Source organism: Canis lupus, chromosome 1 (assembly GCF_011100685.1).
Source record: "Canis lupus familiaris isolate Mischka breed German Shepherd chromosome 1, alternate assembly UU_Cfam_GSD_1.0, whole genome shotgun sequence".
In the NCBI taxonomy this organism is placed as follows: Eukaryota; Metazoa; Chordata; class Mammalia; order Carnivora; family Canidae; genus Canis; species Canis lupus.
The window spans coordinates 22,492,620-22,519,825 of NC_049222.1; the positions used below are offsets into that span (position 1 = coordinate 22,492,620).

At 36.5% G+C, this 27,206-nt stretch overlaps 1 protein-coding gene across 5 annotated transcripts in view; it reads right to left on the bottom strand.

The window, feature by feature from the left end:
- The window catches only part of DCC (DCC netrin 1 receptor), a 1,087,181-nt gene that overhangs the window by 585,903 nt on the left and 474,072 nt on the right, over positions 1 to 27,206 (bottom strand). For all 5 annotated transcript variants that reach the window (XM_038525972.1, XM_038525971.1, XM_038525970.1 and 2 more), the window contains one exon: positions 3,160 to 3,444. In XM_038525972.1, the coding sequence (XP_038381900.1) occupies positions 3,160 to 3,444 (285 nt within the window). The remainder of the gene's footprint in view (positions 1 to 3,159; positions 3,445 to 27,206) is intronic.

Sequence of the window (27,206 nt, forward strand, 5' to 3'; positions counted from 1 at the left end):
GCCTGGACCCCATCCTCTCCCTCATACGCCTTATGTGATATGCTTCCGAGACCTATCCTTAATTAAGATCTCCTCCCTCGTCTTCATTTCTGTACCCTGTCTGATGCTACTTCAGTAGCCACTATGGGTTAATTCCCTCCAGGTTAATGCCGCACATCCTATCTTATCTGCCTCCCTTCAGTTTATCTCCCATACTTCCAGTCTGTCTGCTCCTACCCTCCTGGTGCCCTATGACCCAGTTAAAAAGACTTAGTTCAGGTCCCCTGAAAAGCTATTATGTCTCCTTTCTCTATGCTGTGCTGGTGCTGCTCTTTTGTCCTGGTGTACACTTCCTTGCTTTTCAAAATTGGCACCTGGTGTTTCTCTTTATGTGAGGGAATGCCACTCTGTTTCTTCCTTTACAGCACAGTCTACTTGCTTTGCCTGTTTTCCCCACTACGCTATTGCTGTTTTAGGGCACAGTCTCCTGAGCTTGTATTCCTAGCAACCAGCACGATGACATGCATATAAAATTCAGTCAAATTTTGTTGAATAAGGATATTTATTTACTTAATAAATAGACTGACATTGCTTGTTGAAAAGCAACATCTCAAAAGAACTATTTGATTCTTAAAATCTGAATTTAATGGATCTCAGTTACTTGGTGACATTCAAGCATGAGCACTTAATATATAAAAGGGGCAATTTTTATTTTACATAAACCTGAATAGAATATCAGATTATATATTAATTAGTACTAGATGACTCTCTACACACATTAACATTTATGTTTCATGTGTTTCACAAAAACAGATAACATCATCAGTCAAGATGGTGCTTAAATGATCATGAAGGAGATATATCTTTTTAAAGAGTGGTGACCATTTGGGTACCACTTTGATGCTTATAAGAGATATTAATAATTTGATGGTTTCCTATTTTAATTCACTCCATCCTACCTGATTAAATAAGCACAAGAATAGAGAGTGGGTCATCTATCTATGTAATTTATTACTTCCTTAGATTGATACTTACAGAAAACAGAAATTGATTCAGAAAGGATTAGCTAGATTTAAAAAATGAGAAAACCATAAGTGGCAATTAAAAGAAACTGAGATTGACCTCCATCCATCCAATCATTCATTCTCTCACTCAATTTTGTGCTCGTTGTGGATCTGTGTATTTGACCTCGAAACCAACTTGCAAAGTCAAGGATAAACGGGACAAACATATGCTCCTTTAGCAGATCCTTATGTGGTCAATAGCATGTGAGACAGGTGTAACCAAGTATGGCAATAATGTGTGTGTATGTGTGTGTATGTATGTTTATTAGCCCACCTTCAAACTTTTCTTAAGTTTATATTTGAATTAACAGAACTTGGAGAAAATTTATCATTAACTATAATGACTTCAAAAAATTTCAGTTTCCATTCAGATAAAAAAATATCCACACATCTCCAAAGTACCCCAACATATTTTTGACTTAGCCAAACTAACAATATGAAATTTGGCTTTAATAAATCTCCACAGATTACAATGCAAATGTATCTTACAAGGTGAATAAATAAATGTAAATAGTGATTTGATGATTATGTCTCTGTGTCTTTCAAAACTTCCATTTCACATTTAATATTTAATTAGTCCAATTTTATCCCTTAATACCTCTGGAAACAGACCTTTCAGTCATATTAAGATAGGCTAACATAGTCTTGCCAATTTTCTATGTGGCTTACCTAGGCTTCCCATCTGATTGACTTAGATGCATTATTAAGGACATATGAATATAAATATTTAAAAATATTTGTGTATCTAATGGATGCCTAAATAAATGCATGTGTGTGTTGGGAATAAATGCTATATTTGCATCTGTCACTGCCTAGTGGATGGAAAGAAACAGTGGTGCTGATGGTTATTGACACATTTATGTCAGAATCCCTGTGACTGATGGAAGAGAGAGTACACAAAAGAATTAGAAGAGGTTTCAGAGATGTCCTTATCAAAGTAGCTGGAAATGTTTAAATTGCCAGTGCACTTTTGAAGTGACTTAGAAATGTTACCCTCTACCTAGCTCAAGGACTTTGATAACTACACTCCACAAGCCAAGACAAAAGCCAACATCAATGCTTTGATAGTTAGCCTGCCACAACTACTCAAGTGTGTGCCTTCTTTGTGATGTTCAGAAGTGAGTCTTTGCAAACTCTACAAGTGTCACTAAGTGAGAAAGTAGATATTACATAGATAGAAGATAGTAGCAGTTATTGGAAGAGAAGAGATGTTAGAAAATCTCCAGTCTAACCTGGGTTATTTAGGAGAGGCAAAGGATCCCAGAGTCTTAGATGTGCCAGTGGAGAGAAAAGAAGGTAAGACATAGAGAGAAACAATGTTCCTTACCATACTAACAATAGTCACACTTTATTGTAATGACTTACACGTCCATATTCACCTAGAACTCTAATAAGCCAGGCTCTGTGTCAGTCTTAATCATTACTACATCCCTACACTTAGCATAATGCTTCTCAGAAATGAGTATATCAATCGATGAGTAAATGAATGTCCAGTATTAATCTGGGGAAGGTTCTTTATCTTGCAGAGCCCCACCTTCATCCTTGGAAAATGGGGATAATTGTCACTACCTCTTATAATGTTATCAGAGGAAAATAAAACAATACAATAATGATGCTTACCAGCGATCTTTACACAAAGAAGCACTCATTGCATATTAATGGGATGAGTGAATGCATCCATAAATGAAGCCAACTATAAGGAAAATATGTGTTTCTCTGAAAACTTCCACTATGAGACTGGGAAGAATAAGAAAAGCTTTTGGCATAGCCTCATTGAATGGTTCATTTAGAAAAAAAGAAAGAAAGAGAAAGAAAAAGAAAGAAAGAAAGAAAAAAGAAGAAAAGAAGAAAGAAAGAAAAAGAAAGAAGAAAGAAAGAAAGAAAGAAAGAAAGAAAGAAAGAAAAAGAAAGAGAAAGAAGAAAGAAAGAAAGAAGAAAGAAAGAAGAAAGAAAGAAAGAAAGAAAGAAAGAAAGAAAGAAAGAAAGAAAGAAAATGCATATGAAAACAAAACCCCAGAACTTAAAGACCATTACAAAGCATTTGCGAAAGGGAAAGTCGTGGTTCAAACTATTCCAAAGAACATAATTCTGAAGCAAAGAAAGAGCACAGCCATACCTGACAAAATTCTGACTTCTGCTTCATTTCCCGCTCTTGAGCTGGCTGGATTCCGGGCTAAGCACCGATAGATTCCAATGTCCCCTGGTTGAAGTCTGCTGATCTGCAAGGCTCCAGAGGGCAAGACCACCACCCGGGAGTCTCCTGGGATGGGAGGCAGGTCTTGTTGGTTTTTCTGCCAATGTATGGTTGGCATGGGCTCCCCAATGACGTCACACTTGAGTAGGACCGTGTCCCCCATAAAGCCTGTGACAGAATCTGTCTGGGACAGAAACCTCAGTGGTCCTAGGGGAAAAACAAGAAAGGAAGGATAATCTTTCAGATAAGGAATGATAATCACCAATGAAAATAATTACACCTGTATTCTTCATAGAAGATTGTATTTCATGTTTTGTCAAATTTTATCTCCTTTGCTCTTCCTATCCTACCACGTTATGTGTCTGGCATTACAACAGTTACTGTAGCTTTTTTTTTTTTTTTTTAAAAAGGATGAAGATATTGCCATTAATCCCTAGAAGCTTATTATTTTGTCATTCTTAGTTCATAAAGCTGCTTTGTAAAATAAACAGAGTACACAGGATCATCCTAATTTTACACACAAGGAAATAAATTGAGGTTCAGAGAAATGGAATTCCACACACACATTCACACAATGCTACAAAGACCTGGTTATTTTATTTTATTTTATTTTATTTTTATTTTATTTTATTTTATTTTACTTTATATTTTATTTTATTTTATTTTATTATTTTATTTTATTATTTTATTTTATTTTATATTTATTATTTTTCAGCAGGCACTAAACTCAGTTGTGGAACTTGAATTCATGACCTAGAGATTAAGAGTCCTGTGCTCTACTGACTGAGCCAGCCAGGCACCCGAAGATCTAGTTCTTCTGAATCCTGGTCCTATGTGCTTCCAATTATAAGGCTTTGGACAAAGAACTATGAAGTTAAGGAGATTCACAAAAGACTGGTGATACGGCATAGCCTCCAGCCATTTCAAGAAAGATGAGTATCATTAACCACCAATTACAATAACAGAGAACACTCTTGTATGGGTGGACTGTTTAAGGTCAATGATTATCAGTATGTTCCATTTACGGTTGTGGAATACTGAGAAAATGAATTAGATTAGCTTATGTTTCTAACCTGGCTGGGCCATCTACTCTGCATGATTCCGCTGGCAACTTGTTTCATTTTTATGGGTGATAATATGGGGTAAGAGCTAACTCAACCCACACAACCACTGTGATGTTCATATACAATTAACTCATGAAAAAGATGCATTCATACGGATGATTAAGCAAATGCAGGGAAAAGAAAAAAAATAACAAAAAGAAAATAATTTGGCCATTACTGAGCATGAGCATGATGAAAAAGAAGTCTCTTACATCATGATGTTGCACATGAGAAGGGTAGAAAATATTTTTATCCTGCCCGCTTGAGCCCCCTTTTTGTGAACAGATAGATATTTATGACCCTAGGGCTTTAACCGAGAAAACATTTTTTAAATAATGACAAACAAACAAATTTGAATGAATTATGCCATCACTGATAGAACATTAGCAATTTTATTTTCTAGAGTTCATTTAATTAAATAATTTTAAATTCCTTGATTCATGTTTCATTCAATACAGTTATACTCCAATATTTTGATTTTCACTTGTATCTTACTGGAATTGTTTTCATTGCATGTGCATTTCATTATAAAACTTAATTCATTCATCATTTTGGGGTTCATCTCAAGGTTTCCTGATCATATTTTATGTTACTGTGATTTTTTTTTAATTTTATAGATTTGTTTTAACTAAGTCAAAATTTCCTAGGTCCGGGATCAAATTTTACCAATAAATCTTCCATGAATATGTAGTCAATAACAAATTCTACTTGTGCTCAGTTTTAACTACTATTAGTTTTATTTTGGGTCTATTAATTCTCACAAACCTAAATTTCATGACAATCTGATAAAAATTGTGTTGGAGTCCAAAGGGGAAAGGCAAGATGACTTAGTTTAAACATCATAATTTAATACGGGAGACAATCATAAATGCTGTAGAAAAGTCTCCTTCCCTAGGTGATAGTGGAATCCCATATCTCTTTCAGATATTAGAATATTTGAGCCACCAGATAACTGAATCTATGAAATAGGAAATTATAGCAATATCATACATGGGATATGTAGATGCTGCCAAAGATGGTTTACCACTCATTATACCTTCGTTCACATTAACAGACCTGCAGATCTATAAATGCAGTATTAAGATTGTTCTTTAGTACAAACGATTAATTCTAGACCATGCAGAACCATTCATACATGGGCAAATATTAATTTATCAATCAAAATTTATCCCACATATAAGGTACTAAAATTATTCATCTGGATCCCCAGTTGAGGCTTTTGAATCTGGATCCATAGACTTGTCTCCACACAACAAATGTATCTACAGGGAGTGCCAGCCACATGCATAATTATATTCTTATTTATTATCCAGAATTAATAACTATGCTAGATTTACCACTGAGTAAAGAACAAAAGGAATCTGTTAACTTGTGTCCTGGCTCATTGTTCAAAGTCCAGGTTCTACACTCTTTGTAATGTAGTGTCTAGAGTCTATTCAAAAGAAGAACACTAATCTACACCTGATTGCTAAAGTATAGATTTAAAGCAAGTATTTAAACAGAGAATGGCTTGTACATACCGCACAAGGCAAAACTGCAATGAGTAGTTGGTCAGATTGTGTGAGGGTTATATAGGACAATAGATTTTCAAACATTTTTTTTTTATTTAATAGTTTTTTTCTTGGTCTCCACATCTCATACTTTATTTTGTAGTCAAGGAAATAAATATGCAAATTATGTTTTATAAAACATAGGTAAGAGTAAAATATTTTGCATAAGTTGATAAAATAACTGGATACTTATATATATATTTAGCTATACAGTCTCGTTTAAGTCATACACATTGGATACAGTTCTCAACACCTATTTTACATCTAAATGTATGTGATATTCCAAAAACTCACTAAGTTCTAGAGAATAAATAAAATAGAATGAAATATTAAATGAAAGAGTATAAGCACACCTTGGAGATATTGTAGGTTCAGTTCTAGAGCACCTCAATAAAGTGAATATTGTAATAAGGCAAGTTAAATGAACTTTTTATTTTCCTGGTTCATATAAAAGTTATGTTTACACTGCATTATCATCTAGTAAGTGTCCAAAAACATTATGCAACATATCTTAATTTGAAAGTATTTTCTTGCCCCAAAGTGCTAAGCATTATCTGGGCTTTCAGCAAGTTGAAATCTTTTTTTGCTGGTAGACGGTCTTGCCTTTCTGTTGATGGCTGCTGACTGATTGGTGGTGGTTGCTGAAGGCTTCGGTGGCTGCAGCAATTTCTTAAAATAAGACAATAATGAAGTTTGTTGCATTGATTGATTGTTCCTTTCATGAACAATTTCTCTGTAGCACGTGATAATATTTGATAAAATTTTACCCACAGTAGAACTTCTTTCAAAACTGGAGTCAGAAAAAAATCAAACCAAACCAAACCAAAAGAAACAAACAAACAAAAAACTGGAGTCAGTCCTCTCAAACTCTGCAGCTGCTCTTTCAACTAAGTTTATGTAATGTCCCAAATTCTTGATTTTCATTTCAATAATTTTCACAGCATCTTCACCCCGAGTAGATTCCATCTCAAAAAACCACTTTCTTTGCTCATCCATAAGAGGTGACTACTCATCTATTCAATTTTTATCAAATTGCAAAAATCAGTCATGGCACCACTTCTAATTCTAGTTCCTTTGTTATTTCCACCACATCTGTAGTTACTTTCTCCACTGAAATCTTGAACCCCTTCAACTCATCCATGAGGGTTGGAATTAACTTATTCCAAACTCCTACTAATGTTGGTATTTTGACCTCTTCCCATGAATCACATACGTGATTAGTGGCATCTAGAATGGTGAACCCCTTCCAGGTTTTTAGCTGACTGCCCTGTTGTGTCAGAGGAGTCACTATCTATGGCAACTATTGCCTTATAAAATGAATTTCTTAAATAAGACTTGAAAGTCAGAATTACTCTCTGGCCTATGGGCTGCAGAATAAATGTTGTGCTAGCAGGCATGAAAACATTAATCTTGCTGTGACTCTCCACCAGAGCTCTTGAGTGACCAGATGCATTGACAAAGAGCAGTAATATTTTGAAATGATTTTTTTCTCTGGGCAGTATGTCTCAACAGTAGGCTTAAAATATTCAGTAAACCATGTTGTAAACGCATGTGTTGTCATCCAGGCTTTGTTGTTCCATTTACAGAGCATAGGCAGGTGGATTTAGCACAATTCTTAAGAGCCCCAGAATTTTCAGAATGGTAAATGAGCCTCGCCTTCAACTTAAATTCATTAGATACAATAGCCCCTAATAAGAGAGTCAGGCTGTCCTTTGAAGCTTGGCCTTCCACTCTCCAGGCATGAAAGTCCTAGATAACATCTTCTTCCAATAGAAGGAAATCTTGTCTACATTGGAAATCTGTTGTCTAGAGTAGCCACCTTCATTAATTATTTTAGCTAGACCTTCTGGATAACTTGCCGCAGCTTTTATATCACCATTTGCTGTTTCTTCTTGAATTTTGATATTATTAACATGGATTCTTTCCTTAAAATCCATTGAACAACCACGGCTAGCTCCAAACTTCTCTTCTGCAGCTTTTTCACCCCTCTCAGCCTTCATAGAATTGAAGAGATTTAGGATCCTGCTTTGTTTTTAGGCTTTGGCTTAAGAGAATGTTGTGGCTGCTGTGAGTATCTATCCAGACCACTAAACTTTCTCTGTATCAGCAGTAAGTCTGTTTCACTTTCTTATCATTTGTATGTTCACAGGAATAGCATGTTTAAATTCCTTCAAGAGCTTTTCCTCCACATTCACAATCTGGTTGATAGTTTGGGGCAAGAGGCCTAGCTTTTGGGTTGTCTTGGCTTCTGATTTACCTTTCTCACTAAGCTTACTAATTTCTAGCTTTTGTTTTAATAGGAGAGATGTATTACTTTTCCTTTTGAACACTTAGAGGCCACTAGAAAGTTATTCATTGGTCTAATTTCAATATTATTGTGTCTCAGGGAACAGGAAGACCCGAAAAGAGGGAAAAATGTGCAGGAATGGCCTGTTGACAGAGCAATCAGAGCACACAGAACATTTATAGATTAAGTTTGCCATCTTATGTGAGTGTGGTTCATGGCACCTCAAAATAATTACAATCATAACATCAAAATCACTGATCATGGATGAGCATCACAAATATAATAATAATGAAAAAAGTTCGAAACACTAGAGGATTGCTGAAATGTGACAGAGACACAAAGTGAACAGATGCTATTGGAGAAATGGGGCCAATGGACTAGTGTGACACAGGTTTGCCACAAACCTTAGATCTGTAAAAAATGCAGTATTTAGGAAGCAAAATAAAGCAAAGCGCAATAAAAAGAGGTATAGCTGAATTCAAGCTGATATTTCCTTTACGTAAACCTCAACTGGAGGTAGAGGAATCATACACATGACATACGATTGTATATCCATAAATTAGACTTAACGGAATTGACCAATATTCCACGTGCTCTTTCAGTATGTGCTCTATGATTATTTCATATTTTAATAAATGAGGTCAGAATTGCATCCTATTTAAAATTTAATGATGTAATAATGTTTGAAAAGTTCAAATTTTGATTTTTTGACACGGTGAGCAATTATAAACATGATCTGCAGCTTTTTCTTTTTGTCTCTGCAAAGCAAACCCAACACATCAAAAAGCAATTGTAAGTTTACAAGGCTCTCTATGGCTTAAATTAACGCTCCCAATATTATGCCGAATTTTAGCAGTCACATCTCCTGGTGGTGTATACGACCCAACAACAGTATTAAAAGAAGAAGTTATAGGCTATCACCATAGTACAATATTTTCAAGGTATGAGTATGAGCACCTAGTAATGAACATTAAACTCACTGTAACTCGTAGAAATGAAGTACAGTATTTTCGGAAGAGCCATTTAATGCTCTAAGGCAATACAAATGATTCCATGCTTCATTCATAGAGAGATCCAAGTTTAATTCTAACTGGATCCTCATGATAAATAGCTTCCTGATCCACAAGAGCTTTTCCTGAAAAAAGTTTGACTCCGACACATCTGATCCATTGTAATCATAGCACAAGTGATCTTCCGGTGTCTACTCTTTTCTCACAGTAATATATTCCAAATATAGTAAAAGATCGGTGTTCCTAAATCACCAAAGTTTTTGCTTCACTTAAGAAACTCCAATGTCCCCAGTTTTTTCTAGTATTGTCTTGTACCCTAGATGCTGATACCCGAGAATCTAGCACAAGGCACTTTCCAGGCCCATCTGCCACAATTCCTACGAAATAATTATTGGATCTCTTGAACTGGTCTGCTCCCTAAACCTGCTTTCTCTTAACTGTATTTCTCATGTCTCCTCTAAAGAGGGAAATATCTACATATTAAAACTGTAGTTATTCTTAAGGTACTGACTCAAAAAAAAAAGAAAAAAAAACTTTTTTCTCAAATCTTGCTTCCTGGAAATCATCTCAGTATCTTTGGAATTTTTATAGCACCAGTAACTTATAAATAATATGACAAAGCCAATTATATCACTAGAAGGCTGAAAGATGTTTATATGTTTGTATATGTGGAGTTTTGGGGCAGGGCAAGTGGTATCTTATGTCTCCAGAATATATCAAATATCTACTGAAAGAAAATACACAAATATTTGTTGAGGTTCTAGGTGACTCTAAATGTTTAAAAAGAGCACTGAAACCTCTAAACATTGATAATTGCATTTGAGTGTTGGCTCTATCACAGTCTAACATACTCAGTGGCAGTCTGGGATGGTAAAGAAGGAAACATGGATGTCAGATTATCTGGGGACCCTTCTCTGCTTCACCAGTTAACCAGCTGGATGGCTTCAGGTAAGGTCTCAGTTTTTATCATTTGCACTATTATAAGTACCTTTAGAAATCACCTCACTCAATCCTCACAACAGACCTGTAAGTGTCACTGTCTCTCCTTCACAGATGGAACTAGAATAGGAACAAAACTCATTCAAAGGTTTACCGTAGTAGGGTTGTTTGTTTTAGTACTGAATTATTGTACTTCTCAAAACATCTTATTTCCCCAACCCATGGAAATGTCTCAAGAGGCGTTTCTTCTATAGATCAGTACCCCCGTACTCCTCAACCCCCAGGAAGCTGCACAGTGCTGGACACACTGTGTGGCTGAGTAAGCACATTGTGCCTTGGATTGAATTCTTACAGACAAACGTCAGCCTAAAATATGGCACTACTAAAAATTGCATATGAGCTTTCTTTTTCTTTTTTGTTTAATAAATTTATTTTGAGGCCTTTCACTGTTAGCCTTGGAGGAAAGGCCGTTTCCAAGAATAAACTGCAGTCAAAGTTCTTACCCCCGTACTTAGTCTGACCCAGGATGTATGGCAGCTTTCAGTCTACCAACATCTGAATTCCTTGCAAGTGTCCCCTACCAGTCACCTTGCAGGTTCACACAACTAACAAGGACCAGCACGCACTTCTGGAGGGATTAGTTTGGGAACTGTTAAAAGGAAAGAACATATTGCTTTGTATTTGGAAAAGTCAGACATGTATGGCTCCACTTTATCTCCTGTCCCAGAAATTATAAACCCAGACCCTTATAATTCAAGTTTTATAAGTTCCTAATAGTCAGAAAACGTGCCTGGGCTTCGGGATCAGAAATTTTATTGATGTCAACTCTCCTAATTATAATTGCACAGTAAGTATTAAGTGCTGTTAGCAAGAGATAGACAACCATTACGCAAGTACCATGGATAAATGGGTCTCACCCTGTTTATTTTGATTTTTGTAAAAGATCCTTCAGTTATTCTTTAGTACTGGTTTTAATAGTAAAAGAATTCATTAAGGGCCCATTTATATATGTTACTTTTTTGATGCTGCTCGAGGCCTGTTAAAGAGCCATAACCACAATTCTTTCCCAGAACATTTACGACCTACCCATGCAAGGAAGAGTGAAGGTTTTGCTCTTTTAAGCTCTTCACTAACACAGCCCTTGAACACCCGGGACTTAACAGTGCCCAGTGCCATACCAGAATTCTCAGTTCCTTGGAGAGGCAACTCCCCTAAGCCTAGATAGAACCAGTCATCTCTAGTTGTCTCCTTTGAAGCACTCACTTCAACTGTTATTAATTAACGCTGGCATTGATTTAACAGCCATCTTCCTGGCTAATCTGTAAAACTCCACAAATGTAAGGCTAGGTCTATTGCATTCTGCACTCAGACTTAGCACAGTGCATGGCATATCATTGTCCATCAAATAGTTGTTGAATGAAAAAATGTATTACCCATAAGATATTTGGTTTAGGCAAATATCCCAGGGTCTAAACATTGCAGAGTCTAGGAAGGATAGCAATGGTTAGGTTGGCAAAAAGATAGGGAGAAACTAGGTATTTCTTCAGGGGATGTGAAAAAGAGCAAAGACTGATGTACATACGGGAAGTCAAACCATGAAGGCTTTCATTTGAAAGATTGGGGTAGGGGGGTTGGACTGACTGACTACGCTTAGTGCATCCATCCATGAACATTTTAACCAACTAACGTAAGTTTATATTGTCAATGGGTGATATCCATTCTGAATGAAATTTCCCCATCCTCCCTTGCTTCCAAATCACTGCCCCTGGAAGGAAGTTACCAGTGGTTTGGGGGCAAGCCCCTGCCCAGCCTCTGCCTGAGCAAGGGCTGCAGCCATCAGTCAGGTTCCAGCCAATACCTATTTCCTCAGGAGTTAGGCACAACCCAAACTGCTGGCTGTCACGGAGGCAGTAGAAATGTTAATAGCAAAAGCAGCAAACATTTTTCATTTAGGCTTTTCCTTTGTGATGCTAAAAAAGTGAGGTAAAATATCACCATGGCAATGAATGAAAAGCTGTTAAATCTGCAGGGACATCAAAAGTGTTAGGCTCCCAGAATTAAAATAATGAGAACAATAGTCTCTCTGGACCCTTCCACCCGTGTATATACACACTACACAGACTATGAGAAACCTTTCCATCAGATCCAGAGAGTCAGAAAGTTTGAATATCTTAGCTGTGCACTTTCATTCATTGAATTCTAAACTACTTTGGCTTTTAAGCAAACGTAGAAATAAAGCATTTCACAGTCCAGGTTTATGCCAAGACTCTCTGCCTCTAGGGAGGCCCCCATCCACGTGCACACCCTTAGACTAGGCCTATTCCTTTTTAAAAATTCTAATCTGAAAATGGCACATTCTTCTGCTTTGCCCTCTAGCCTCTTTGGCAGACTATCAGGATCCCCATCTCCTCCTATGGAAGGTCTAATTATTAAGTAATTAAAATGCATTTAATAAAAAGAGACTTATCAATTGGGGGACAGACTTTAGGGCTGGAAACATGCCTCACTTTTAAATATTCAACAATGTGGTGATATTCTACACCTGCCAGAAAGCTGCTGTAAATGCTTTGTTTGCTCCAAATTAAAGCCTTGAGGCTATGTCCCTTCAAAGCCTGGACCTTGTTTGCCCTCGTTTAATTCACAAATTAGCTGACGGGAAGAGAATAAAGGTAATCCAAAGAGAAGTTCTCTAGATTTGGTCCTTTTCAGAAGCCAGAAGACCAATAAAGGATTCTTAGAATTTGTTATAGCATATTTCCGCCAGCATGTCCCTCTGAGAGTTATCATTTCCCTTTTTTTTTTTTTTTTTTTTTGGATTTTTGTTTTAGCTTCATTCTCATTGGCAAAATTGCCAATAGATAGTTGGCAAAAGAGCAGTTGCTCAAAGGTGGCAATGCAAAACAAATCTAGTGAGTATGTCCGGTGGGTGCCAGCCATACTCTCCCAATGTATGATTTTATAAGAAACATCCATGTGGCTAATTAGTTGAACCTCAGAAGGATGGATGAAACAGAAGTATGAAATGAAAAGGAAAATCATATACTCAAGAATGGCAGCACACAATAAACTCATCCCCTAGGCCAAAAGTAGTCAGAGACATGTCATCAAAGAAATGTTTCTCAGAATCACCTTTGGGGTCTGTTCACTATAAATGTTCTGAAGGACTGGTACTTTTCCCAATCCTTAAAGACCAATTAGACATAAGGCTTGGGACCAGGTGGTCATTTGGGGTATCCTATATCTATGAGTGATCAAGAGCCAGTTTGAATGCTGATCTATCATAATCTCACCAAGCAGCCTTGCTGGACTCTTGGTCTTCAAATCCATGGAGTAATTCAGGAGTCTCCAAACCATTCTTTTAAGTAACATAGCTAGGGCCTCTGATAGCCTGCATGGTGCCTTTATAAGTACTGGGAAGGAGTGATCTTTGAAGAGATGAAATTTTAAAAGGTGCTCCATAGGATCGGCCAGCTATCCAGAGCTGGATTTCAGCTCCACACCTCAACTCTTCTCTAAAGACTGTTACCAGATATGAATTACACCATGTGCCATCGGCCTTGCTCCTGCTGATTTCATTATCCACAATCAGACAAGCATGATTCAGCCCCTCCAAGTCTTTTGTTAACTTCAACATCAAAAGAGGTAGATTCTGGAAGCACTCATCTAGGTAGCATTAATAGCTTTTCCTTCATTCATCTGAGTTATTATAGAACATCTATTTCCCAGCACAAGATTAAATAATGAAGAAAGCTTTACCACCTTTTCCTCAAACTTGCATGTTATTGTCTTCTTGAATATAGATCCTCCATAAAACCTAATCAAATTATATTGAATATCAATGTCATTATTGTACCTGAAGTTTAGAATAGAATCCATTTTAACAGAAAAAGTTATATAGCAATCCCTGTATAGTGGCAGCTGCCTTTCCTCTTAGCCTTACTGTCATATCTCTGATGACTGAAACTGGTCATTACCCATATGGATGTGTTATGCCAAGTGGAAACTCATATTTATGGTGAAGATCAATTAGGAGTTGTTTGCTTATTTTATTTTATTATAGGATTTTCATATGGCATTTTAACGGGATTTTTTTTTAATGGATCAACTTCCAATATAGAAGTGTTTGTTAGAAATCAAAAACTGAAAATACAGTTGACTCTTCAACAATGCAGGGGTTAAAGGATGCCATTCCTCCTGTGCAGTCAAAAATCCAAATATGATGTTGGCTTCCCAAAAACTTAACTACTAATAGCTTACTGTTGCCTGAGAGCCTGATCAATAACATGAACTCCTGGGATCCCTGGGTGGCACAGCGGTTTGGCGCCTGCCTTTGGCCCAGGGCGCGATCCTGGATACCCGGGATCGAATCCCACATTCGGGCTCCCGGTGCATGGAGCCTGCTTCTCCCTCTGCCTGTGTCTCTGCCTCTCTCTCTCTCTCTCTCTCTCTCTGTGTGACTATCATAAATAAATAAAAATTAAAAAAAAACATGAACTGTCAATTAACAAATACCTTGTATATGTATCATATATTGTATTCTTACAATAAACTAGAGAAAAGAAATTGTTATTAAGAAAATCATAAGGAAAGTGCTGTAAAGTACTGACCTGCTTTTTTTTTTTTTTAATTCTGCATGTAAAAAAAAAAAAAAAAGAAGAAGAAAAAGAAAAATATCTGCATGTAAGTGGACCTGTGCAGTTCAAACCTGTGTTGTTCAGGGTCAAATGTATAAACAAAAATGATATAGCACTTTAGCCTATTAATGTTGCAAAGATTTCAAAATGATGACTACCAATGCTTCCGAAAGTAGCATTTTATAAATTGATATACTACCACTGAAAAATAATTTGGCAATGTGCATTATGACAATTCAATCCAATAACTCTGCTTCTAGGAATCTATCTATAAATATATGAAGAAAAAAGTTAGATATATAAAATAATTCAGTACATCATTATTTAAAACAGTGAATGATAGATAACGGAATAATTGTACAACTGATGATTGCTTAGGCAAAATATTGCATATCCACTCTACTAAAAATTATACAACCATGTAAAATTATATTAATACATATTCTTAAAAGTGAGAGAAAATTATTTGTCCTTTTTTCTAAAATAAGCGTATCTTAAATATGCAAGAGGAGATTTTGCTAATGATTCTAATGCTCTGTTCAGTGTATTAAATTCAATTGCAAACAAGTCTTCAAGAACATATTGATTTCATGAAAAGATATTTCCCTCCACAGGCTTTGACCATAACTTTATATTCATTCTCTACTCTGTAGGTAAAATCCTTATTATAAAACCTGAGATTGGTTTGTAATCAATAGTAATAAGTAATTTTACAGAACTCAGGCTTAGGCTTTTCATCAAGCTTAAATCTCATTATGCGTGGCTAATGAATGGTCACAACATGCATGAAAGTCAGTTATGAATGTGGCTTATATTTGTTGGGCCTACTTATAAATTGTACTTAATTCAAAGCAAGCAAGTCATTCAAAAAACAAAAAAGCAAACTTTTAAAGTTGTATGATATTTTGTTTTACATCATGTCATTGTTCCCATCCCTTCCTTACTTTGCCTAGGTTCTCCTGATAGCTCTGCCATGAGCCGCTTCCACCACTGATGATATCACCTCATGGAATTTTCTAAATTATTCATTTCTTCACTCAGTGTGATGATTAATTTTACATATGAACCTGGCTGGGCCACAGGGTAATAGCATATTTGGTTAAAAGATAATCTGAGTGTATCTCTGACGATGTTTCTGGATAAGTTAACATTTGAATCAGCAGACTGAGTAAAACTGCCCTCCTCAACGTGAGTGGGCCTCATGCAATCCACTGAAGGTCTGGATAGAGCAAAAAGGCAGAATCAAAGAGGATTTGCTCTCTGCCTGTCTTCAAGCTGAACATCAGTTTCCTCGTGCCTTTCAATGGAGACTCAGGAAAGGAACTTATACCATCTGCTCTGCTGGTTCCCAGATTTTTTTGGACGCAAACTGAAACACACATCATTTGCTCTCCCAGGTCCCTAGTTTGCTAAGTGCAAGTCCTTGGACTTCTCAGCCTCCTTAATCACACAAGCCAACTCCTTACAATAAACAAATAGTTGACCCTTGAAAAACATGGGGGTTCAGGGCACCAGCCACCCCCTCACATAATCAAAAATTCATGTATAAATTTGGACTCCTCCAACACTTACCTAATAGTCTACTGTTATCAAAAGCCTTACCAATAACTAAGCAGGTAACTAACATGTATCTTATGTTATATGGATCATATACTATAGTCTTACAATAAAGGAAGCTGTAGAAAAGAAAATGTTATTAAGAAAGTCATAAGGAAAAGAAAATACATTTATAGTACTGCACTGCATTTATTTAAAAAAAATCCAGGCATAAATAGACCAATAGAGTTCAAATCTGTGATGTTCAAAAGTCATATATCCTACTGGTTCTGTTTCTCCAGAAAGCTCAGGCTAATATAATCTGTCAACATTCACTGGACTCGTAATGTGTGGCAGGCATCATCCTAATTGCCTAAGGCTTACAATGACAAAATTAACAATGAATACTAGCTTCTTGCCCCAAACAGCTCACAGTCTGGTAGGAAAAGCAAATACGCAAGGACAATACTATATAAATACACTGCGTTATGGGAGCAGAGATGAAAGAACCCTTAGCGATGTCTGTTGGAAAGGGAATAATAAGCAAAGAGCTCCAGAAATGGTGGAACGTGGCTGGGTCTTGAATAATGAAATGGGTTTTCAACAGGTACCGAAGATCCAAAAGGACATTCTCAATAGAAGAACTATGTGGGGAAAAAACACAACAAAACAAAAAGCCTGAAGACTACAAGAGATGGTAAATAATTCAGTAAATAATGGAAAAATACTAAGGCATCTGTATAATTGCTTTGTTTTTCTACCATATATGAGAGCTTGGTATTAAAGAGAGCTTCTTTAATTTTATCATAGGTCATGTGTGTTTGACTACAGAAGTACTATGAACTCCATGAGGGCTAAATCAGTAACTCCTATGTCTTAGTATTACTTCCCTGGTACACGCAGCACTCAATAAACATCGACTAATCTCCATGTTAATGAGGGAAAAAATTAATATCATATTTGTGCTATATTAACATGTTATGTTACGTGACAAATTATTCTATTTTATACTTCTGTTAATATACAGTTACTATTTGGGTAATAATTCACTCTTCCAGATTTTGGAAATTCAGAGGAGAGAAATGAGATTCACGTTCAGCATATTTCATGAGTGAAACATGACAAAGCCCCAATTAATAGTGAATAAGCAGAACAACTCAGCAAGAGATTATCCTATCAGTTTCAAAGGTTATTAAAAGAAGAATTTTTTGGATTATGATTGTTTCAAACTTTCAATTGAGCATATTATCCAAAGTATTAAATTACCTTCTATTTATCAATCTAGTAACCCAAATGCTTATTTTATTAGTATCCAAATGCTTATTTTGTTAGTATCATTTATTGAGTGCGTACTAGACACAGTATTAGGTATAGTAATACAAAGCATAGCCTTTATGTGTCTATATAACACAGGGTCTTATTGACGTTCTCTGGCAATATATTTATTCTCTGTTTGGTAGGACCACTCTCAGTAAAAATGATTTTTTTTCTCTCAAAAATAAGTAGCTGAGTCCTATATTTAGAAATTGTAGACAGAGACCAAAGAAAGGAGAAACCAAAATGGAATAAGCTTTCAAGTAGGCAGCAAATAAAGTAGTGTTAGCTCATTACCTTTATTTCAGTACATAATTGATTAAAATTAAATTGATAATGGCTAAGATTCACATCAAACATATCAAAATGATTCATTTTTTATCTCATAATTTAGTATCTTTGTTTTTCCTCCCCATCAAATCCATCAGTAACATGAGAATCAAGAAACCTCAGCAAAAAATAATAATTCAGATTAAAGACTTCTGGTAAATTTATGCAATTTTCATTTTGATTTGGAAGTACCTCCTGGTAGAAAATTGGAGCTGATGAAATGACTTTGCATGCTGGGCATTTGCTCAATGAAAATACAAAGCCAGAGTATTTCACCTTAACTGCTGAACTTTTGTAGTTTTCTACCTCTTGTACTGAGATCCTGAGCAAATAAAAGCTTTTCAAAGAATTACCAAAATTTTTGGTAGCTTAGCTCAAAGTCCCCAAATATATCCATTATAATGAGTCATTCAAAACGAAGAACACAAAAAGATGTTTGACACCTACATTCATAGTTCGGGATGTGTCTCAAGAGTCACCTGCATTAAAGTCCACTACAAGGGTCTGGAATATTCATTTATTCAGACTCTTCTGTTTTGTACTTACTCCCCAGCAATCATTTGGCTGTAGGAGAATTTCAGTAAATGAGAGAATGATAAATCACCCTTCCTGAAAATCTCCTTGTCCCAAATGTACATATGTTACTTGGACTAAGGAGAAAGATGAAAAAAAGGGGCAAGCCTGAACAGTTACAGACATGTTTCCCCCTGATTCTAAGAGGGCCAGAAGTAGGGTACAGGTGTGTGTGGTAGGAAACAAATTATTCCTCCAGAATAGCTTTAAGTGTCAAGGATTAGCATACTTGAACAGTTTTTATAGAATCAGCAGCGATATTTTTTCTAAGTTTGTTTATTGATCTTACCAGATCTTATGAGCTATGTAAATAGAAGCATTAAAGTATTAAGAAGTATGTCTTTAAAAAGCAAAACAAAACACATGGTTCTTTAATACAACAAGAGTTTTGAGGAGCCTGGCAGATTAGCCTGGAAATGTAGGCAGGGGTAGATAATTCAGATACCTTACACCATCTCAATTTTATTTCAACTGCATTGAGAAATGATTAAAAGATCGTGAGCAATGTAAACACAATACATGGTTGGATTTGCATTCTTTGAAGATTGTCCCGGCTGTTGTGCAGAGAATATTTGTAGGATGTGGTGTGTTAGAAGGCAAGGACGTAACAGGAATCTTAGAACCTAACAGTAGTCTGCATGAAAGAAAATATGGCTTGTGTTGGGAAAGGCGGAGCCCACATGCAGTCTCCAGGCCACACCCAACTGTGTAAGAATGGTCCTAGGACCTTGGACACTTCCTTACCAAGAGATAAAGAGCCAAACCCCTTGTATGGAGTTTACAGCCAGGAATGAGGATAGCTTTCTCTGTCTCAGGCTCAAGGAGTGCTCCTCTGCTTACATGCGTATATCAGTGGCCCTCAGGTACGCTTGCAGCTTTGTATATTGAAGACTCCACAGAGGAGGGATTAGGGTCCTGCTGCTGTGCAGAAGGGGTGCAAGTAGGCCACTTGCCCTGTCTCAGCTGCCAGGGGACCCACAAGCCCTCTATTGGAGCTGACCTTACTCTGTCTCTTCTCTATGTGAGCAAAACACTGTTCTAACTAAGCAGCACTTGACCATGTTTTTTTCCTTGGCCCCTCTGATACCAAGGTGCAGCGGGCTCAAGTGTCCGGAGGCCTCCATGGGGACCAGTAACTGGTGCACAGTGCTCTGCTCCACAGCTTGGGCAAGTGAGGTGACAATGAAAATGGAGAAAACGATGAGGTACATTCTGAAGCATATTTAAAAGGACCCGTTGAAGGCTGAATGTGGTCTGTGAAGGAAAGGGATAAATCAAGAATGCGCCCAGATTTGATCAAATATTTAGGTTGTGATCTAAAGGATTTTGTTTGGGTTAAATTGGGTCAAATGTGTTAGTTTAAAGGGAAGTAACAACAACAACAACAAAATACTTAAATAAGAGCTGTGGTACTGGGGTGCCTGGGTGGCTCAGTGACTGAGCATCTGCCTTTGGCTCAGGGTGTGATCCTGTGGTCCTAGGATCGAGCCTCAGTCCCGTATCAGGCTCTCTGTAGGGAGCCTGCTTCCCTCTCTGCTTGTGTCCCTGCCTGTGTCTGTGTGTCTCATGAATAAATAAATAAAATCTTAAAAAAAATACGGTATAAAATCTGAACAAGAATAAGAGATCAGCTAAGTTACTGGATCTAAGTCTAGTAATCTCAAAAATGAAAGGACTAGAAAATGTGATCATCAAAGTTCTTTGCATATATAAAATTATATAATCCTGTGATTCTATCTTTAAACAACGTAATATGTGGCCAGACCTTACATTCATCCACCAACCTTTAACCAAAGTAATCTCATTAACACACTAGAAACCATTAACTATTGGAGATATTGAGGCAAAATAAACATTTCTCATTACTGCCCTAATGGAACTGCCAATCTAGTAGAAGATGTAGCACTCATCAGGCGTTTACCACGATACTCCAAACGGAGGGCCTAAACATAAGCTTGGAGATTTGTGGTTGAGAGAAGCCAAAAACATTTGCCCAAAGTTGCAAAAATCCCCGTAAATTAGAATTACTCTTTTATTCCTCCATTTATAATCACAAATAAGCAATATTATGACTTACTGAGGCTTTTCGTTAATTTAGAATCATTTACCCTAATTTATTTTGGCTCTGTAGATCAAACTCTTATTCTTAACGGCTATCTAAAATACTATTATTTTAAAGTCATATAACTTTCAAAAGAGAGAAGATCAAAAGTGTAAGTTCAAAACAGCTAGATTTATCCTAAATTTTGCCAAGTTCTTTCATATCACTTTGAATATTACTTTCTTTGAAGTAAACTCTTTTTATGTATGTTACTCTTTTGGCCTCAGCATTTTGAATTTGTGACAGTCTTTAGAATGATTTACAGATACTTCTACATCAGAATGGTGCCTGAGACACTTAGTGGCATTTTACTGTAATCTCCATCTATCCTTTCCAAAATATGCTATTGAACTGATTCTTAGATCTAGAGCCATCTAGTAAGATGCCATGAAGTCCAAGAATCTGATGTCACCATGAATGATGTATGAGACTCATCTTTAAGGCAATGTCTTATCTGTAAATTTACCAAGAATTACTTTATATAGCTTAAATTTGAGGATCTCAAAACATTGCATTAGTTCCCAAATTTCTTATTACACATGAACCATAGGGAATATATTTTTCTTGAGTTTATGAGATCATTCACTCCCTATCTTTATTTTCTTTAATTCTCCTTTAACAACCGTATGTCCTATCTTAACTGGTCTTCACACGGAGGTTCTGAACACGGCTTTGTACTTTCCCATCTACCTCTTCAGTTTTGTCACCTTCTACTTCTGATCACCTGTCTGATTTCTTTACCTTTTCACACTTCACGAGGGATGAACTTTGGCTAAATTTGTTTACTCTTGTATCTTCAGTGTCTGATACTTAGTAGGCACTCAATAAATATTTGTTGAATGCTCAAGTATCTGAACCCAACTCAACTTTCTAGATCCAAAACAAAACTATTTTTTCCCCTTTCTTCACTGGTATCACTGAATTTATTCTCAGCAGCACACATTGGTAATGATCAACTATTTATTGTTATCATATTTTCGTGCATCCCTTCTTATACCAATTAAATTTCAGATTGCTCAAGAATACATATATGACTCTATTTTGTGTGTGTGTGAACATTCATGGTACACAGTCATACGTAGTGAAGACATTGGATAGTACCCTTGTTTTAAGTCTGATCACACTGAGGAATGGTTATTTTTGCTTTGCCTATTTAGTTAAAGGGCCATCAATTAAGGAAATTGTAAAATAGTTGATTTCAGTTGATTTATTTCATTTTAAAATTTTGATGACTGGTCCTTTCCATTACTCAGTATTTTGGTGGTGACTTCAATTTGTGGGGAAATCTCATTATTATGGTGTAGAACTTATAACTTGTAATAATTTAGTACCTAAAGAATTAAATTCTCTTTCTCTTTCTCTCATCTATTTATCTATCAAACTTTAAGGAATTGGATTATCTTTGAAACAGCATCAAGAAAAGGTTTGTAAGCGACTTAATTGTGGAAACAAGATTTATAGTACTGTCTATTTTTTTTTTTTAAGTGGCCACTACTGATTCTGAAATGTAGGTTTTGGTATACTTTCTAACCCACTTATCAATCCCTGCTTTATACCGATGGCTTTGATGCCAATGTCTAAATACCCTTTCACAATTATTCTATAAACTTCTCAAAAGTAAGAATAAGAGTTCAATTCCTTTGTATTTTCTTCTGCTTAGCACAGCGTCTTTGTAGTATGTGCTGAATTGCTCTTGGTCAATCAATTATTGAAAGCCTGATCTTTCATTTGTCCTACTTCTATAGTCTTTCTATCCTCTAATAATTATCTACCATCATCTCCAGAATTTTTAAGTGGTTTCAGGAAAGGGAGTATGAAGATAAACCAATCTTAGACTCATCACTTAAATTTGGAAAAGGCTTTAGAGCCCACATAAATCCAATAATTTCATTTTATGGAAAAAATATGTGAATATACAAAATTATTCATATTAATATTTGATACAAAAATGCAAAATTGAATATACAAAATTAGTATTTTTACTCCACACCAATTATTTTTTTCCCAATTTTTATTAGAGGTTCTCTACAGCTAAGTTCATGTCTATATCTGATTTACTGACATACCTATGTGTATATGTGTATTTATGTACATGCTTAATAAACTACAATGTTTGTGTAGGTGTGTGCCTATATATGTATGTTACATAGACACAGATACACGTATAGAGAGGTGTGTGTATACTTACATACACACAACCATAGTCAAATATACACATATATCCCTCTATATTACATGTGAGTTTCTACATACATATGCACATTTACTTCACATAAATTCCTGCAAAAATATAAGTTAATCATTGAAATAAGCAGAGAATTAATTGGGGAAAGGAATCATATTATGATAGCACACTGTTCTTAATTGTTACAAATCAATTCTGTCTTAGATACCTGAAATGACTAAGTTATTTCTTCATTAATATATATGTATTTTCCCTTTAAAAAACACTTTCCATACGTGTTTCTTCCCACTAATTTTTCGAGTTATCAGAACTAAAATCTAAAAAGATTAGCTGACTCCAATTTTAGAGAAATGGCAACAGTCTTATAAATCATAAACTTGTCCATAATACAGATTTTTAATATGATTCGAACTCATGAGAGAAGATGCCTTATTATTCACACCAAGCTGAACTGCTAATTTTCAGAGACAAATGCACCTGTGGAAAAAGAAATCATATCTTTAAATTGTATTATCCACTGACAAGACCACATACTGTTCTGTCCTTGTTGTTAATGCAGAAATCAGAGGGTGTAAATCTCTTCATTTTCCTGTCAGCACTTCTGGCCAGGGTGTTAATGGCCTGCAGCCAGGAAGTTGTATAGGCTTCCAGCCAATCAGCAATGAAACCATTTAATCGGCTTTTCAAACAGGAAGCACAAGTTGGGGAGGTGGGGGAGCTCGGTGCTAATGCATTTAGATGAAAACATATTTTAAAACTGCAATTAAGACAAGGCACAAGAAGTCTTCATCCTTTGTGATACAAAGTGGGTAGAAAATGTTTCATTTATTAAGTGAAAGGCTAATTTTACTAATTGAAAATATATTATCAGCATCTTAACAGATTTGTTTTCCAAGGCTAACCCCAGTCTTCCCCTGCCAAGATGAAAGGAGTCTTATTCTTCAGAGAGAAGCAGCAGAAAGGTCTCCTGCTTGGAAAAACCAACACATCTAAGGGCAGATGGTTTGGACTGGTACAGAGGCTGTAAACTGTCTAATTCAGAGATAAATTGGATTGAACAGTCATGACCACATTAATAATGGCCACTAACAGTTGGAGGAGCTATACAATGAAGTTTTGGAAATGTATCTTTTGACATTCTTGGAGAAAAAAAAAAAATTAGGAAGTTGAGACAAACAATTGCCTAAAACATCTTGGGAGAGACATTCCCTGGTAGCCACAAGGATTGTATTATAAAAGCATTGGAGATCACATAAGTTTTAAGCAATTTATTTAAACATTTGTTAATGATGAGAAAGGAAATGACCGTTGTGGACAAGTTTTAAAAATAGAAGTTTATACAATTAGCGTCTTTAAGTCTTCATTGCGCAGTATAAAACTCTGAACGTCTTTTCTTTGCCTTTTGATGGAAATACCTTTGCAGTTAAAATGACACATGTTGAGAAAACACAACCTAAAGCTTTAAGCAGAACAAAAGGTAGAAAATAACATGCTTGATTCTCCATTTCTACAAATATATATTAATGCTAAGTTTAAAATGGTAGGGGAAAATTTAGTACAAGGGTAGGCGAGCCTGCATTGATTAGGCTTAAAAGTTGCAGAGTGAGGACAGGATTTAGATAAAAGCACAGAGAATCTACAAAGTCTTACCTGAATTTTAAACTCCGAGTGGGTTTTGCAATACCTGCTGCAAACTGCTGTTTGACTTGCAATCTTGCTTTTCTTTCATTTAACACGGACATGGCTTCACGCACATTTATCATGGCCACTCCCTCCAGTATTAATCTGGTATTAAAGAAGTTTAAGCAAGGGAGCCCTTTTCAGGACCCTTCCCTCCAAATTTCAAATCAATATAATTTAGCAGTGCTCAGATTGCACTAGAGCAGCCTAGGAGGTCATCTTGAAACAGAAAGTCTCTGGCAGGGGTCAGCAAACTCTAGCCTGCAAGCCAAATCTGGCTCACCATTTGTTTTTGTAAAGCCCTCAAAGTAAGAATGATTCAATTAAAAAAATATATATATATATATATATTTTTTATGACATGTGAAAATAATGTGAAATTCAAATATCCATAAAACAAAGGTTTATTGGAATATAGTTACGGCCCTTTGGTCCACCTGTTGTTTATGCCTGCTCTTAAGCTAGAGTGGTAGAGTTGTAGCAGGGACTAGATGGCTTGAAAATCTGCAAATACTTACTATTCAGTCCTTTAGAAAAAACAATTTGATTTCTGTCTGTGGTGATGTTGGCTTAGGAGTGCTAAATGAACTAGTCAATTTTATGTCAATGTAGTTGGGAGGATAATCTCCCAATCTGGCACTGTTCATGTGTGTGATTAATTGCATGAAAATGATCGCTTAATACCTTAACATCTCAGGCACACACAGCCCCAGAGGGCATTTGCTTATATTAAATGCAACTTTTATGAAGACAATAAAAGAAGTGAAAGGCAAAAGAAGGAAAACTTTGTGAAACAGCTCTCTTTGCACTTTCTCTTAGGTCCCATTTACTCTCTACAGCCACTTCGCTGGTAACCAGTAATGAGTTAGGGACAATGGGGCTGGGCAGGGCTAGGTAGGGGCCCACAGAAGCAGGCTCACAAAAATCCCCGAAATGCGGAGGTATAAGGAAACCAGAGATAAGGGAGCAAGCCAGACCACCCTGCCCTAGGTGTGGGGGGAGGGTGTCTTTTTATGACAGTCATCTGTGACCAACAAAGAATAACCAGACCCCAAAGAAGAAGTAAGCCACTGAAGATGTTAGCACCAGTCATAACTCAAACAAAGACAGCACAAGATTCTCAAGGCCACAAGCTTCCCAATCAGTCCTCAATAAAAGACCAACCCTACAAGCCCTCACTGGCAACCCTGTCGGGACCCCTCTCACTTCTGTCACTTTACTCACTCTCCCTTGTCCATGAGATTCGTTCTTCGACTCCGTGAGACCAGAACCAAGCTCTCCCGTATCAGTAATAGCATTTGTTATGGCAGGGGATTGCAGAATTTTGCAGAATCTGGTATTAGAGAAGTTTAAGCAAGGGAACCCTTTTCAGGACCCTTCCCTCCAAATTTCAAATCAATATAATTTAGCAGCTTTTTCTCCTAAGTCTTCAGTATGACATAAATGCAAGATGGGATTATGAAGTGATGAGTTTGTGCCTGGGCAACAGTTGAAATTGTCTTGTTTGTACCAACTAGTCTACTTATATTCCCATGTATCAAAGATTCTTAAGACTACTTCCTTTTGAAATGTTTTCAGATATTCCAGTACATTAATTTACATATTCAAGCAGTATCCATTGAGCATCTACTATGTGCTAGATATTGTTCCAAGCCCCAAGGAAAGCATAATAAATAAAAGATAAAAAAAAATGCCCTGCCCTAGTAAAAAATTATATACTTGTAAAGGGAATCATACAATAAATAAATAAAACCCAAGTGTAAGAGAGGATGAAGACTATCATAAGATAAAATACATCAGGAAAAGGGAGTAAAGTGAATGGAAACTGGGAGCTCTGGTGATTTTAGATAAGGAGTTCAAGAAAGGCCTGACTGAGAAAAAAATCTCAAATAGGTGAGGGAAAAGGCCAGGAAGTTTTGTGGACAAAACACAGCAAGCCAAAGCCCTGAGGTGGGGCACATGGGGGATGGCACATGAATGGTCCTACAGAGGATGCAATACTGAATCAGCCCCCAAAGCCTACTTGAAAGGTCATCTTGGGTGAAGAAGAGGAATAAAGTCAACCCATGTTTTTAATCCAAGGGAGAAAGTGTGTTGTGCCATATGAGAGGGACATGGATAGTAGAAGAGAGACACGGATAGTAAAGTGCCAGAGGAGACAGTGAGTCATCCAGGCTCAGGAAACAGGTTGGGATTTTGTGACAGGTGGATGGTCTGGACTCCTTGAAAGGATGGAGATGAATCAGGTGAAGGTGGGCAACACAAGGGAAGGATGTAATCAGAAAATGCTGTGCAACACCACGCCACCTGAGTGGTGTCAGTCTGGTGGTTACTGCGAAATGAGACGAACCAGAGACAAACGTAGGGAACAGATTGAACAACCAAAGGGAAGATGGAGGAAGGAGCTAGTAGAATCAAGGATGCTGGGTAAGAGAGTTTGAGCTGAATCTCATAGGCATTTGCACAAATGTAATATTCCATGGCTGTAAAAATGGGGTGAAATACTCAGGAATGGAATAATTAACATTATGATTAATGTACAGTCATAATGTGCAGTTATAAACAACAGGTGGACCAAAGGGCCGTAACTAATCTGATCAATTCAGATTGGGTGTGTATGTGTTGGGGCGACAGGGCATGAGAAAACAGACTCAGAAGTAAATATAAAACAGTATTTGCCTCTAAGTTTTTTAATAATCTCATAATTTTCACTGACCTTACCTTGGA